At 44.9% G+C, this 15365-nt stretch overlaps 1 protein-coding gene across 1 annotated transcript in view; it reads left to right on the top strand.

The window, feature by feature from the left end:
* The first annotated feature begins 1437 nt into the window (after positions 1–1437).
* Positions 1438–15365, top strand: part of NSG2 (neuronal vesicle trafficking associated 2) — a 37751-nt gene continuing 23823 nt past the window's right edge. Inside the window, exons 1-2 of the mRNA XM_067005592.1 lie at positions 1438–1655; positions 2292–2442. Of these exons, the coding sequence (XP_066861693.1) occupies positions 2314–2442 (129 nt within the window). The 5' untranslated portion in view covers positions 1438–1655; positions 2292–2313. The remainder of the gene's footprint in view (positions 1656–2291; positions 2443–15365) is intronic.

Genomic DNA, 15365 nt, shown 5'->3' with positions numbered 1-15365 from the left:
CACAAGCTGAAACGGGGGCAATTTCTTTAAAAAAAAAAAAAAAAGGATTTTTTTTTGGCTTTTTGGACTTTGTGCTTTTAGATTTCCTTACAAACTCTGCATTTTGAAGGTCCTCAAGCCTGAGCCAAACTATCAACATAGCATTCATCTCTGAGCAGAGCATGAGAAGGCAGGTTTTGCAGGGTTTATAACTTGCTATATATTTGCACAGATCCTAGTCCAGATGGGCATTGATGGTTGATTTCTGGTAACACTGCAATATTAAGTTATTACTTGTACTAATTTAATCAATTGTCTTTAGTGAGTGGGTTTATGCTCCTCTTAAGAGGCACATTCTCCCATCTCTTAGGGATGCAGTCTGCTGGCTTTCTTTGTAGGTATCTGTTCCTGGGCAGACTGCAGAAACCTGGAGTTGTAGTTACAGGGAAAATCTTGTCGAGTCGAGCTGAACATGCCTAACGGATGGATCTGGGGAGGATTCTGCTACTGAGCTTAAGACATTTTTTTTCAGAGCAGCATGGATATGAACTCCCCAAACCTTGCGCTGTGGTCAAATTTAGCAGATGATTCTGAGCACATCGAAAAGCTACCTGCCGACAAATTTTAACACACTGAGTAAGAGTTACTTGAAGTGAAGGTTTATGTGTGGCAGAACCTTTCTTAACTCCTTCGGATGGGATTTTCTGTGGAAGTTCGGCCTTATGCAGGAAAGTGGCACAGTAAATTCCAACCCAAGCATTAAAAGCTGGCAAAGCTACGGAAGACAGATTCTTGAAAGGACCGTGCCAGGTGATGGTAGCAGCGGATATTTTCAGCTGTCCCACCCCTCCTACCTGCCTGGGACCCTTCTCGCCCTGGAACTGCAGCACCACGAGCGAGCTCCTGCCAGCGCCTCGAGCACTAGGCCTTGCTCTGCCAAGTCTGGCTTTAAACGCATTTTCACCACTTTATTACGGGAACAGCTCACGCCTTTTAGGGGTATATTTAGGGCTCGAAAAGATGCCAAACTGCCAGCCCGGGAGGCAAACGCTCTAGTTACAAACACATCAGGCTCCAGCCTCGCCCTGCAAGGGGCTGGGTCTCACCGGGGAAGGGGGATGGAGCGGGGGACCCCCCCCCTTGGGCCCAGCGACCCCCCAAAAACCCTTCCCGACCCCTTTTTGGTGCCCGCAGGGGGCGCCGGGGCGCGCGGCCGTGCGCGGCGGGGACGCCAGGGGGTGCCCGAGGCCGCGCAGCGGGTGCGCGCCCGGCGGGGGGGGGCTGAGGGGAGGAGAAGGGGGGGGGCGAGGAAGGGAGGAGGAGGGTGGGAGTGAGGAAGGGAGGAGAAGCGGGGGGCTGAGGGGAGGAGAGGGGGGGCTGAGGGGAGGAGAAGCAGGGGCTGAGGGAAGGGAGGGAGGTGTGTGGGGGGGGGGGGGGGGGGGGGGGGGGGGGAGCCGCCCCGCCCTCAGTCGCCGTTGCGGAGCCGAGCGCCGCGCAGCGCTGTCCCTTCAGCACCGCCGGCACGCGGCGGCCGCCCTTAATTACAGCGAATCGAATAAATTAACCGAAAATTTCCGCCCGCCCCGCCTCCCCGCCGAGTTTCCCCCCCCCCTCCCCTCCCCCGACCCCGCAGCAGCGCCCGGGCCGAGCCGCCGCCAGTGACCGCGTGGTTTGCAGTAAGTAAGGGCTGGGGGGCGGCCGGAGGGGCGCGGGGTGCCCGCAGCCCACCCCCTCCTCAGCACCCCCGCACCGCGGGGAGACCCCCGCGGGAACCCCTCAAAGCGGCCGCAAAAAATTTGGGGGGGGGCGGGGTGAAATGCACCTGGGGCCGGGAGATGCGCCCGGTCCCCGGGGTGGTGGGTGCTGGTGGGTGATGCTGGTTGGGGTGCTGGTGCCGGTTGGGATGCTGTTTGTGGTGCTGGTGGGCGATGCTGGTCGTGGTGCTGGTGCCGGTTGTGTTGCTGGTAGTGGTGCTGGTGCCTGTGGGTGATGCTGTTTGTGGTGCTGGTGCCAGTAGGTGATGCTGGTGGTGGTGCTGGTACTGGTGGGTGATGCTGTTTGTGGTGCTGGTGCCGGTTGTGGTGCTGTGCTGGGGCTTGCAGCAGATGGGGGGGGTTAAGGAGTGTTTGTGGGGTGTCGGTGTAAGGCGAGGAGAAATGCATGTGTGAAGTCAGCCTTGGCGTGGCATGCTGTGTGGCTAGAAACCTGGGTGTAAAACCCAGGAAACCAATACGCCAAGGCAAAGTGAGCCAGACAGGGCAGAAGTCCTCTTCCCACTACCCTTGTGACAACGATCGTCTTGCTGGTTTTAGGTCTGGAAAGCAAGGTCCGAGAATGGTGAAGCTGGGGAGTAATTTGAACGACAAGAACAGCAAGCCACCATCCGGCGAAGATGGTTTTCAGACAGTTCCTTTGATCACGCCTTTGGAAGTAAATCACCTGCAGTTCCCGGCTCCGGAAAAGGTAAAACAAAATCCAACAGCACCCCTGCATGCTTGTGCACACGTACATGCCTCTTGGTTTTCCTGCCCTTGTCAAGTAGTGGTCTTTGATGATATGGGCTGTGGCATAGTGTCTATACAATAAATAAGAAGGGGATGTCTTTCTTAGTGTATTTATCTGCTTGTACGCAGCAAATGAGCACACAACTGCCCCCCCAACTCCTTCCCTCCTCAAAAAAATACCTAAATATTCCTTCATGTATACAACTGGAAAAGGCTTAGTGTGTTTCTCTTATAAATGCTGGAGAAATCAAGGAGCAGTTTACAATGCATAATTTTTATCAGTAAGATAAGTTGCCTGCATTGAGAGTAATGTGAGAACTCTTCCGAAATAAGCGGCTATTTTAATTATCTCACTTAAGGTTTATTTTCTTCTCTGTGGCTATGCAAAGCTCATTTGGGCATCCACGATGCTGGCTTCTCTGAAGAGAGCGACTGAATTCCCCCATGCACTGGGTGGTGATGGAGCAAGCCTGGGTTTTGTTTCCCCGATGGGCTCCTGCCAGGGGACAGCTTTCTCCCCTGCCCACTCTCAGCGCTGAATGCAGCACTAAGATGTCCAGAAATGTGCCTCAGTGATTGGCTGAGGTTTGGTGGTTGGGGTTTTTTAGATGCGGGATACGGTTGGAAATCTTTTGACTATAGCGGTGCAGTGACGGTGCATATCAAAATAACCTGGTGAGGACATGATGAGATCGTGAAAATCTGTATGCCCCAACAGTCCTTACAAAAATAAAGCCTGTCTGCAGTGTAGTTCCCAGATACCACAGAGATGGAGCCAACTCACCCGAAAGTACAAGACGGAATGATTAGATCTCACAGGATAATGGAATAATAGTAAAATTAACACTGATGATTATTAAACATACATCCTGTTTTTACTGTAGTTCAAAATGAAGTTTCTCTAAATACATTAGGAGAACATGATGATGGATGTGATAAAACTGTCAAGATAGACAAACTAAGTTTATTTTATGATAGATAGAGCTGAGTCAACTGCCTTGACATCCTGGGAACCAGCCGTGCCAGACAAAGGACCTAGGTTCATTCCCCATGGGCCTCATGGCAATCAGGAGCAACTTCACTGCATTCAGGAGAGTTACACTTCCATGAACCGTTGTGAATGAGACGATAAACTGGTCTGTATCTATGACTGATAAATAAGGTTAAGCAAAATACCTTGAGCAAAGCAATATGATTTATGACACGTCTGAGAAGCTCAAAGGAAAGTACGGATGTGTGAAAATAACTCATATGATGCTAGACAAATGGCTTATTGATATCACACACAGACATTGACACATCATGTGAAATGTAACTGGCTCGTGTATCAGGTGAGACATGGAAAACCTAACAAAAATCCTTTCAAGCTAATAAGGTGGTAATGAGTGTTCTCAAGACCACCACGTTCCAATTGCCTGTTGGTGAACAAACATTGGAGTGTATTGGTCTAGTGTGATTCCTTGCTGATTTTCCTGTTTAAACATGCCTGCATCAATAATTCACATGTTGTTAGGTTACATTACCTTCATTAACATACATTTCTGTCAATGCATCTACTGACATCCATATCTCTCTTTGCTGGAAGAGTGGGATGTTTCTCCAGGAGTGCTAAGCGTGATTCAGAACTCATTAGAGTCAATGGTATTGATTTCTGCAGGCTGTGGTTCAGCTCCTGTGTGCAGTAGGCCTGGAGTTAACGGCGACAGAAGGTTTGTTACAAGGAGAGGTTATTTACGATAAAAGCAAAATAATTCACAATCTGTTTCTTTTGCTCTTTGTAGAACAGATTCTGTTGGGCTGAGTTCACCCTGGGGCAGAGTAAAGACCTGCTAATAAGGAGAGGGGCCTCAGGTGAAGAGCTTGGGTAAAGGTTAAGTGGTGGGGGAAACTTCAGCTTTGTACTTGGTAAAGCAAAGCTGCAACTGAATCCAGCAAGACTGTGAGCCTGAGGAAGAATAAACATAGATTTCAAGTCTTTCAGGGTGGGTTTTTGTTTGGACTTGCCTTCATGTCAGGAGGCAGCGTTAAAAAAAAAAAAAATCTAAAATCAATTTTACTTTTTTTCTGTGTATTCCCCGACCCTGCCAGCAGTAGATTTTAGCTTGTAAGAGTCGAAACAAAAGCCGGGGCACTTTCTGTGCCTCTTACATGGGATGTTGCATAAATCCCCAGAGCCCAAACCGGTTTGGTATGGGGGTCTGTGTGTATGAGCTCAAGGGCTTTGCTCTCTTTTTCCTAAATGCAAATCCGCTGCTGCTTGCTTTTAACCACAAGGAGGCAATGCTCCCAGCCTCCACACTCCCATCAGGGAATCATAACGCCTATGCCACTGCAACAAAGAGCTGGTGCACCCTGGCATTTTCCTGTGATTGAAATCTAGAAAAAAAATGGGGGAGGGAGAAGAAAAGAAAACATGCTTAATGCTCCCTTTTCTGGGTTTATCTTGACCATTAGAGGGTATCTTCATTCAAGACACTGTGAGCTCTTAACCCAGATCTAACCTGGATTGTCCAGGGGCAATCCAACATGCATCAAAATGAGAGCAAGGCTCTGTGTATTTGCTCTAGCATCAGTTTGTCTAGTAATTTGGAGTGGTACAGGCTTTGGCTCGTGATCCAAGAGGAGGCTAGGTCTGTGCTGGGCAACCCAACTGCTGTTGTTCTCAGTGTGCAATAATGCCTTCACTTGGTGCATGTATCTTGCATGGCAAAGGTTTGCAAGCACTGTCCGTTTATAGGCACCTATGTTTTTTTTCCAGTTGAGTCTTAGACACCTGCATGCATGTCGAAGAAAACCAAACCTGTTGTATGGTTTGCATTTGCATACTTGCCTTTGCATCTCCTTGAAAGCCACCCACAAAGCCCATGGAATCTGCAGACTGAAAATAATTTTTAATGGCTTTAACTATCCTTTTTTTTTTTCTTTGTTTTAAGGTTATTATTTTAACTGGGACACTAGAGAATACCTCTAAGTGACTCTCAACATTGACCTCTATAGGTGTTTCACCATAGCTGATCTCTTTCAAAGTGTTTTTTGTTTAGCTCCACTTTCAGAGAAAAGATACATAGAAAGACTATCAAAATGAGGCTTTTGCTCATGTGATGTAATTCCTGAAGGCCATCTCTTTTCAGACAGTTCCTTGATTATAAGAAATTATGGGGTGAGGGAGAGAAATTCTTAAATTCATAATCTTAATGGCTGTCCTTTTGGGGATGCTTTACTAATAGGTTTGCTTTTCGAAGTTCTGTGAGCTTAGCAGTTCCCTCTGACATCCACCTTGATACTGCTGGAAGTGAGGATGTCTCCTGCAAAGGCTCATGTTATTCCTCCTGCAGCATCAACATTCTGGTTGTTCTCTTAGCGATTGTACGGCTGCAAGGGGAGAAATGTACCCAGGATGGTAATTTCTCCCCTAGGGTGTTAAGCCTGCTGTGTATTTATATTTATTGACTATCTTCAAGCTTCAAGCTTTTTTCCCTTGGTCCTGTTCCCCCCCCCGCCTCGGTTCCCTTCTCTTGATGGGGAGCATTTGCAGAAGGCAGGGAAGGCAGAGACAGATGCTCTTAAATCATTTTTGCGTGGCTGTTTTGCTGAAATCCACCCATGCAGCAGGAATAATAACAATCACTGGTGACAAGCCCTTGACCTGGCTTTTTATGTTTCTGAATTTAATTTCTTTTGTATTCAAAAAGAAAAAAAAAAGTATTTTTCTTTCAGGAGCAGGGGAGAAAAGGCTAGCTGTTCACTTGTTTTCCTAGGCGTAGACAAAGTGCTTTAGCTGTAATTGTTATGTGCGTCTGCAATAATAATGCTAAAAAATACACAACTTTTCACAGACCATACTGTTTCACTGAAATTTTGAATGAGACCAACAACTGGGGACCCCTTGGTCTCATAGGCTCGCTTCAGCAAAATCCAGCAGGAAATGCCTCTGTTCTGGCAGTAAAAATCTTAATTTTACATAATACACAAGTGCATGAAAGCTATTGTCAGGGCTGAAAAAAACATCCGGCATGTCTTTTGTGGGGAAAGCTGCAGAGGGCTTATCATGTGGCCCATTGTTCTTTATTTTGAATGCATCTGGAGGCTCAAGAAATAATTTCTCTGGTGACAAATTCCTGCCGTCAACTGAAGAAAGAAAAAAAATAGATATAAGTGCTCTCTTCAAATACTTTTCCCACCCCATCCTCCTTATACTCTGTGGCCGCACCCTGCTCTGAGTGCCTCAGACCATGCTTTTTTACACAGTGTAATCAAGAAATCCTGAAAATCAGGAGTGTCCCTTGAGCTCACAACCTGTCCCTCTTGGTTTAGTAGAAAATAATGTTTTGTCCTGGCCAGCTGAGTAGGCATAATTAATAGTATGCTGGATGAGTGCCCTGGTACCTAGGGGACTACTTGCAGCTCTGTCCTGAAACACCGCTGTCAGCCTGCCCTCTGCCCTAGTAGTGTGCTGCAGCTCTGGGCAGCCTCAATGCACGCAGACAGGGCAGCCCGGAGCTGGTTTTGGGGGAGCAGCAGGGTACAAAAGGAAAAGAAAGCATGAATAAAAGAAATTTTCTTTCTTTTATTGCAACTATGAAGGAATGGGCAAGCTGTCCTGCCCCATCCTTTCCTTTCTTCACCTGGGAAATGCTGCCTAATCCCCACAAATACCAAGTCTGAGCCTTCCTCTCCGGTGACATTTGTCCTCTAAATGCGTGTTTGGATGTAAACACCACCTCTGCTCATTAAGCCACAATAAATATTTGCAGCAACGCTCACCCTGATGGTGCAGTGTTTTTGGGGTAACCTTCCTGATTTTGTTTGTGTGTCTCGGACAGCCTTGCTGGAGGTTCTTGGCAGTTTGTGCTTCTCTTCTTCGGATGCGCTTCTGTTGGCCTTGCCCTCGCCTAACATACCAAACAACTCTGGTTGCCCGTGTCCGCTCCTGGCAGGGCTGTGCTGCAATCCGAGCGTGTGCTCGCAGCCTGCGCAGACACCCGGGGTAGCATTCAGCTACCTCGCTTGCATACAGATAACACGCTGCTGCTGCCGCTGCAGCTCTTGAGTGTGGAACAGCTCGGGATTCGTGTAGCCTGTGCAGAAATTTCTCTCCTTAACTGCAGTGCTACGGGTGCCTGAATTAGGTGGTTTAAAGCTAGCTCATGCCTGTTCATGTGAGCTCCATTGCCTCTCTTAAACCCAGTTATGTCTGCCCTCTGTTTCTTAGAGCTACATTCTGCAGAAACAGCAGAAATAGACACAGGAGAAATGTGTTAGGGTATGGCTGTTTGGCTAAGCCTGTTGAAATCCGTTCTTTATTTCAACATGAAATGCCATTGCTGCAGGTGGAAGTTATTTCAGCAAGACCGTGGATTGAACCCCACATCCCAGTTGCTTACTGGTCTGTGAAGTAAGACTGGGAAGGATTCTTAACTAGTGTAAATCTGTGTCATTTGGATGAAATCAATGGAGCTCTGCTAATTTACCCTGGCCAATTTACCATCACTATTGCTGTGTGATTGATTCTTTTGTCTGCTTTGCTGTACCCTTCCCTGGCTGAACCTACTGAAATCAGTTTTTACACCCCTTCACAGCCTCCCATGGGCTCCTGCTGGTTATGGGCACCTGGAGATTTGGAGTGCGACTTAACTGAATAATTTTCAAGCTGTCTTTGTGTTTGTGAGCTACGCTTTTCCCTTCTCAGCTGCTTTCAGCTCCCAATGCAGCTTCTGCATTCTGTGCTGCCTTTCATCGGTGGTGCCAGGGCTGATTATATTTGCTGTCTTTGTCCTTTTGTGATTTTCCTTATGCCTGGAATATCCTCCTGGCACTGATTCAAGAGACCACTTTTTTCTACCACCCTCTGTGAAGCTCATTTCCAGTACAACACCCATTAGATGAGCTGATACAGGAAAAATACAAAAAGCAGAGTGTTTCCACTGACTGGGGCTTTCTCCATTGACTATGGAGACTATGGATTTGATCCCAGGACATCCTTTTCCTTTTTTTTTTTTCTTTTTTTTTTCTTTCCTTTTTTTTTCCTTTCTTTCTTTTTTCTCCTTTTGTTGATTGATATTTCAGGCATTTCATCTATTCCAATAATGAGTAGGGTGTCCTGGGGACTACCACTACATACATCCTAAATGCCAATTTTCTTCTTAATCTCTGGGAAGTCTGCCTGCTGAGATATGTTCATCCTGTAGATTTGGAAGCACTGCCACCTCTCCCGTGGGATGTGATGTAGTTTTAATTATTTGGGAAAGTTTTTAAAGACCGAATTGTCTGAAAATCTGGGAATCTGCCACATGGTGATTACTAGGTAGCCTCAGATTACTGATCTGTCCAGTCTGATGTGTCCTGTTTCTAGCAAGAGCCAGTGCAAGACTCAGAAGGAGGTACAGGCAGTAGACAAGGAACTGCTCTGGTCCATGAATGTTTCATCCAACGCCTGTAAAGAAAGAGATTGTTCTAAGCTCTGGAACTTGATTTTTCCATCTCTTTTCCTACACTCTTTTACTGCTAAATATTTTAACTTCAGCTGCTCTTGGCAATGTGCACAGCTCATTTGCCCTTTGAGGCTGGCTGTGTGTGAGGATTAGAGCTCGGAGGTCACTGGAGATTTTTGTGTGGGAGCAGGTGGTGAATTTTAGCCATTCCTTGGCATGTATCACATAAGCATAGAAACAGCCTCAGTCACAGCAGATTTAGTGCCAAGGCTGGGGGTCACCATTTTGCTATCATCAGTAACCTGGACAGCATGCTGCAGCTGGGACTTGGTCAAAGGTCTTTCTCAGATACTGATGCTCTGTTGGGTAATGATGGCAAAAGAAACCACGATGTCAACGCCAGTGCGAAGCTTTATTTTCTCTTCTCTCTTTGCAAGGAATGAAGAAAGGCTTGTCTTTGGAAGCTGAGAGTCTCATTTTCACTTAAAAGTGAGCATGACTAATCCAAACGGAAAGTGATGGGTGTGTTACAACCATTTTGTGGGACTACAAAGGCCAGCTTTGAACCTGGAAGAAACCTTTCTCCTTGGTAGGAGAAGCACATTTTGTTTATCTCTTCTGTCAATCTGAAAGCCACTCTGAGTGAGAGACTGTTCATTATTAATAATCCTGGGAAGTAGTATTTTAAATTTTTATGGTCTGCACTTTGCAGCACCTGAACCACAATATATTACATGCACTGTGGCAGTGAAGTGGGAATTACAGCAGGGCTGCATGTCCTTTTCCAGATGAATAATTTAAAGTTTTCACAATGCCAGTTATGTTAAATATTATTACTCATTTCTTCAGGGAAAACCATTGAGCTCAAACGCAAATATAAAGTGGCAATAAATGATGTTACATTTAGCCAGCCTGAGACAAGACTCAGAATTCATATCAGTTCATTTTCTGAAACACTTACTTCATCCCATTGCAGGAAAATCCTTTTTAAGTTTCCATGCTTAATGTGATATTTCTCCATTTGTCACATTTCATGTCTGTGCTGCTCCTTCTCCCTGAAAGCAAATGCTTTCAATATAGTCCATTTGGTGAGAAGTTGCCTTTCTTTCTGTCAGCATCCAAAAATCTCTAGATTTCCCAGCACTCTCCTACTGTTTACTTTCTCAGGGTTGTCAATGATGGATTTCCTGCTGGTATATGCAGCCTCTGAGCTGTTGTTTCTCAGCTCAGCATACCTATAATTTTTCAAAGCATCGCTACAGAGAAGGTGCCTGGTCCTGCATTCATTACAGACAAAGGAAAGGTTTCCTGTTAGCTCCAGTGGTCACTAGTGTTAAACCTAGAATAGTAGTACATTTAAGTTTAGTACTCAATAAATGTATTAGCAAACAGCATCATTAGAAAAATTTTGCTTGTGTGGACCAGCATGATAGATATGTCTTGTCCTGTTACGTTTAGGTTTTTATAACTTTTACAGGCTTCTGTGTAGACTGCTACTGAGGTCTTGTAGAAGGGCATTTGAGGGACTGGAATGAAGAAGATGCAAGAAAGTAGATAGAAAGTGAAAACCTTTCAAGATATGGAGTGTGTAATTGCATCTGCTAACCTAGAGTGATTGAGGACAACAATTCTGCAGAGAGCTGCATCGGACTTCCTACCCAGCCCAGCCATATCACTTGCCAGCCCCTAATCCCAAGAATGTTTTATTTATAGGGAGCTACTACTACTGCTCAGTTGATGAAAACCTGAGCAAAGAGGGTGCAGAGTAAGTAGCAGCCACCAGTTGCTGGTGTGACTCAGCACATTACTCAGCTTTTATTTATTTATTTTTCCGTGCTCTTCCTTCTCTAATATGGGGATACTGGGCCCATGCTGCTTTGAGTGGTCTTGCTGAAGAATGCCAGAGCAGCCCTAAGCCTTGTTATTATAACTGGCTGTGGGAAGGTGACTGAAGCAGGCTTAAGCTCTGATCTGGCCAAAGCACTTAAATGCACACTTAACTTGAAATATCCAACTAATCCTGCTGATGTTAATAAGATGACTTCCAAGCTTAAAAACTTCACTGAATTGGAATTTGATAAGTTCAGCTGCTAGATAAACTTAGTTTTGGAGGAAGCTGCAAAGACTAGGAGTGTGGATTCTCCTAATTAGAAGTGTCTTTTTGCTACTCCATGAAAGCCCTTTACTCTCATCTTGTGTTCTTGTAATCTGCAAACTTCATCTGAGAAGCAACTTTCAAAGAACAGTTTTATCTCAGGTGTAAAATGAAGAAAGTCCCACGTCATTTATTTGTGTCCTCTTTATTTTCCCTCTCATAAACAACATGGTGTCTCTGCAGTTAAAGGTGGAGTGTCTCTGGGAAACAGTGTGAAAACTTTAAGAACAGGTTATAGCAGCAACCTAATTTGCAGGGAGATCCCCTGAGATGGTATTCATCTAAACTCCATCCACAGTACAGGCTTTAAAGGTCTGCAGCTGGGCTATACTGAGCTGGCAGGGAGTCTGCTCTCTGGTGGACGATCACAAGCCACTAAGTGAGGCATAGACATAAGCTGGTGCTGGATCAGGGCCTAGATAAAGGAATGGAAAGGCTGACAGGTGTCCAAAAAAGTTCAAAGGGTATTCATCCAGCAATCACAAAGTCTCAGTTAATCCAAAAAGCTGATTGATGGGACTGTTCTTGCTTTTTAATATTCATTTGCAGGTGTGCAGGTTGTTTCGTGACATGAATAAAAATAATAATTCACTGCCCCAGCAAGCTCACAGAGTTAGAGATGTTGACCCAAAACAGCCAGACCCTCCTCACTGTGAGTTAAGGCAAGGCTTAGGGAGTGTGCAGGAGATGAGAGCTCAAGGAGGCAAGGGGAGAGAATAGGTAGAGCGATGTTGCTGCGTTAGGGATGGCGAGGGGGCTAATTGTCTATTTTGAGATTGTTCAAGAGACTTCTTGTCCATTTAAGCACTGATTTGATTGTTTGCATATATGGTCTGTACTCATGAGGCCAGAGCACAGCCAAGCCATGCTGCCAACTCTGGTATTTACCCCCTTACTGCAGTCCATTTCCACTGTAACAGCATTGCAGAGAAGGGAATGTGGAGATTGCCATTTCTCCCACTTCAGTTTGCTTTGAATTGCAACCTACACAGGACCCCAGTTTCATACTCCCTTTCACCGGTTTCAATCAAGAACAACCGTACTGGAGCCAGCAAAGCTGCAAAACGTATAAGAAGAGGGAATCAGGATCATTGTGATTGCTATGGTTTGTAATAAACGCCAGTACCTCTCTGAAGAAACCTGCCACGGAGCGAGATGAATGTGCCCTGTTTGCACAGGAACAGTAGGATCCTGGTCTCTGAAGGAACTGCTCTTGGGCAGCTGGTGATAAATGAGCTCTGATCATTGTGCTGGCTGTGGAGGCAGTGGGGTTTTTGTTACTGTACATCCAACAGCAATTTGGTTAGAATTTCTGGAAGACTGAACTACCCCTATTTTTTTCTTGGTAACAAAATGGAAAGAAAAGGTGAAAAAGCAGCAAAGGCAGGGAACAGGGGCAAGGCAAATCTTGCCCACCCTAACAACCCCAATCAGAAAGCTGGAAAGCGAAAACAGAAATAACCAAAACAGCAACAAACAATGATGCTAAAAATGTAGCAAAGATTTCTTTATGAGATTTGTTATTCTTTGTGTGTGTGTGTCTGTGTGTGGGTATCATCTGACAGTGTTCGCTCCTCTTTCCGGATGCTGCCGAGGTAGCCCTGGCTGGGGTGTTCTCACTAGTGCAGGAGGCACAAACAGTTTGATGAATGCAACTCAATTTCTAAAAGCCTTTGCGTGGGCTTCCTGATGGCAGCTTGTTGGATGGAGGGGGTGAATGTTGCTGCAAAAGTGGGATCTGTACTCAGGCTTATTTATTTAGACTGTAGGCGACTGAACAAGAGGTAGGTCTTTTCTTCTAAATGTGCACCCAGTGCCCTCAGCAAAATTGCATTTTTATCCTTACTGCCACAATATTGAGTGATATCCCCACACTACAGGTTTTCAGTTTTCTGTTTGTCCTTTGTCATTTTATTTCCGTGCTCTGCTTTAAAGAGGAGACCTTACTGACTGCCCTGTCTTTCTTCTGCTGAGTAATTCCAGCAGGTGTCTGGCAAAGATACTTTTAGAGAGCAGCTATTTAGTTTTTGCGATGCCAAAAGGCATTTAGCAAAGGTATGTCTTAGCTCCTCTACTAAAGCCTGCAAATTTTTCTGCAAAACACTGACCGGCAGGATGGCTGTGGCTCTACACACACACATTTCACTGCTGGCACAGTCAGCGAATTGGGTTTCAAGTGGCCTCTGCTCTGGCTGGGGACTGATCTTATTTATTTATTCACAGACATGATAGACATTGCTACTGGACTTGAAGGCGATGCCTTGTGCACGGTTGGGTGGGTTTGTTTTCAGTCTCATGTGTGTATGGAGACACATATTTCAAATGTCCTACTTACAGGATATTGATTGAATGTAATGACAGTTAAAAAATACCAGTAAGAAAGCTGGGGTTAATGACAAAGAGTGGAAGAAAATGTCAACTATATATAGAAACAAGTAAGACTTAAATTTTTTTTTTCTCTTGTTTTCTGGTTTCATGGCCCTTCATTAAGACCTAATGCTAGCGCTCACGGGAAAACCCTCTTATATATATTTAAAGATTTAATTGGTGACAACTTTGTGTATCAAGCAGGAAGTATGGATTTGTGACAATTGGATATTGTGGCTGGTAAGTTTAAAACCAAAATGAGTGCAGTTTCTGAACTGTGGTTGGCAGGTGTTGATGGCTTACACTATAACTTACTGTACTGGGTTTGCAAGAGGCCAGCAAGGAGACTGGAAAGCTAGGGCCCAGCTGTGTGTAGTCCTAGCACACCTGGTTTCTTTTGAGCAAGAGAGCGACGTTGTTATTTGTTCACAAGTCAGCACTAACTTGGATGAGCTTGTCCTGACTGTAGAGAGAACTTTGTTTCATTTGGTCCAAAGTGTGCTGCATTTTAGAGCATGATAGAGGTCAGTTCATTAGTAGGGTATTAGTAGTGTTAGGGTTCATCCCAAACCTGCTGAAGAAAGCCTGGTCATGTGTCATATACAAACATCTGTGTTGTGTCATCAGAAATCCCAGGTTCCAAAATGCTAACATGAATACGTTTGAGTGCTTTTTTATCTTGTTCTTCCCAAGTCTTAATGTTGCAAATACTACTGTAATAAATGTTATTGAGAGGGATTCACTGAAGGATGTAAATATTCATCAGTCTTTAATGATTTGCATTTGAATCGAGAAAATTGGCTTATGACTCCATGCTGATTTTCTCTCACTCTGATTTTCACATGGCATTAAGTGCAGGAGAATTAAATACCTAGGGTTTTCTCTGCTCCAAACCAGACTTTACTGTCTTCATTTGGATATAAATTCTTCATTAGCCAATAACTCAATCTTGTGTATCACTTTATAATCTTCCTACAGACCTTCAAAACTTTGTTTCTAACAAAGGTCTTTAGGATCAGTCTTGCCACACCCATGTGAACTCCTGGAGTGTTTTATTTTCACCTTGGCAAGGCTGACAACTGCATAGTCTTGCAGTTCAGAATGGGAGGCCAAAAAGTGGAAGTGTTGGCCCTGGGATGGAGATTTTCAATGTGCTTTCTGTTCTTTTGTGCTTAACCTCTCTGAACCTTGAAAGTCACACCAAACAGTTGTATGTCTTGAGGACGTTGGCTGATTTGGGAATCATAGCCACAACCCCAACTCTCCAGGGATGAGCTCCAGTTCCTTGCCAGGGCTGAGGACAGGGCCATTTTGCCTTCTCTGGCATTTCCGAGCTAGATTTGGACAGTGCAGCTATACTGGCATGCTCTCACACTGTTTACCTGTATAGGCTCATGGATGGGCAGTCCTTTAGGATTCTCATGTGTAATGGGATGGACACGCTCACACCTCAGAAGGGCTATTAGTTTCAGAACACATTCCTTTTGCTAGTCCCATCTGGGAGTTGGTATTAAGTGTTATATTTTCCATGCTTATAGTGGGTGGCTTTTACCCAAAATAGTTTACATATATATTCAATATAGATTGAAAATGCATTTTTGGTAATTTGTCCAAACCCTTTAAAAGCCACTTACAGGCTTTTCCGTTGGTGTAAGCCACCTCACTTTTACAAGATCAGTAGGAGCTGGATTAGTTAGCAAATGGCGATGAGATCTCCTGAGAAAAACCCAAGGTGATAGTATGAGATTAATATTAATAAACTGGAGCCTGAATAAATGAGAGGCCAAATGGCCTAAATTTAAATTGGCTTCAGTGGAACTTTTTAGGATGGGGCTTTTAATAAGTGAGGATCTTTGATGGATGGACTGTTTGTTATTCTACATGTTTTGCCCATTGAATGTGATACAAAAAATTACGTGCCTGGCCTTA

This window comes from Anser cygnoides, chromosome 14, assembly GCF_040182565.1.
Source record: "Anser cygnoides isolate HZ-2024a breed goose chromosome 14, Taihu_goose_T2T_genome, whole genome shotgun sequence".
Taxonomy (NCBI): domain Eukaryota; kingdom Metazoa; phylum Chordata; class Aves; order Anseriformes; family Anatidae; genus Anser; species Anser cygnoides.
Note: the sequence above shows the minus strand (reverse complement) of the source record. Positions and strands in the feature narration are given on the sequence as shown.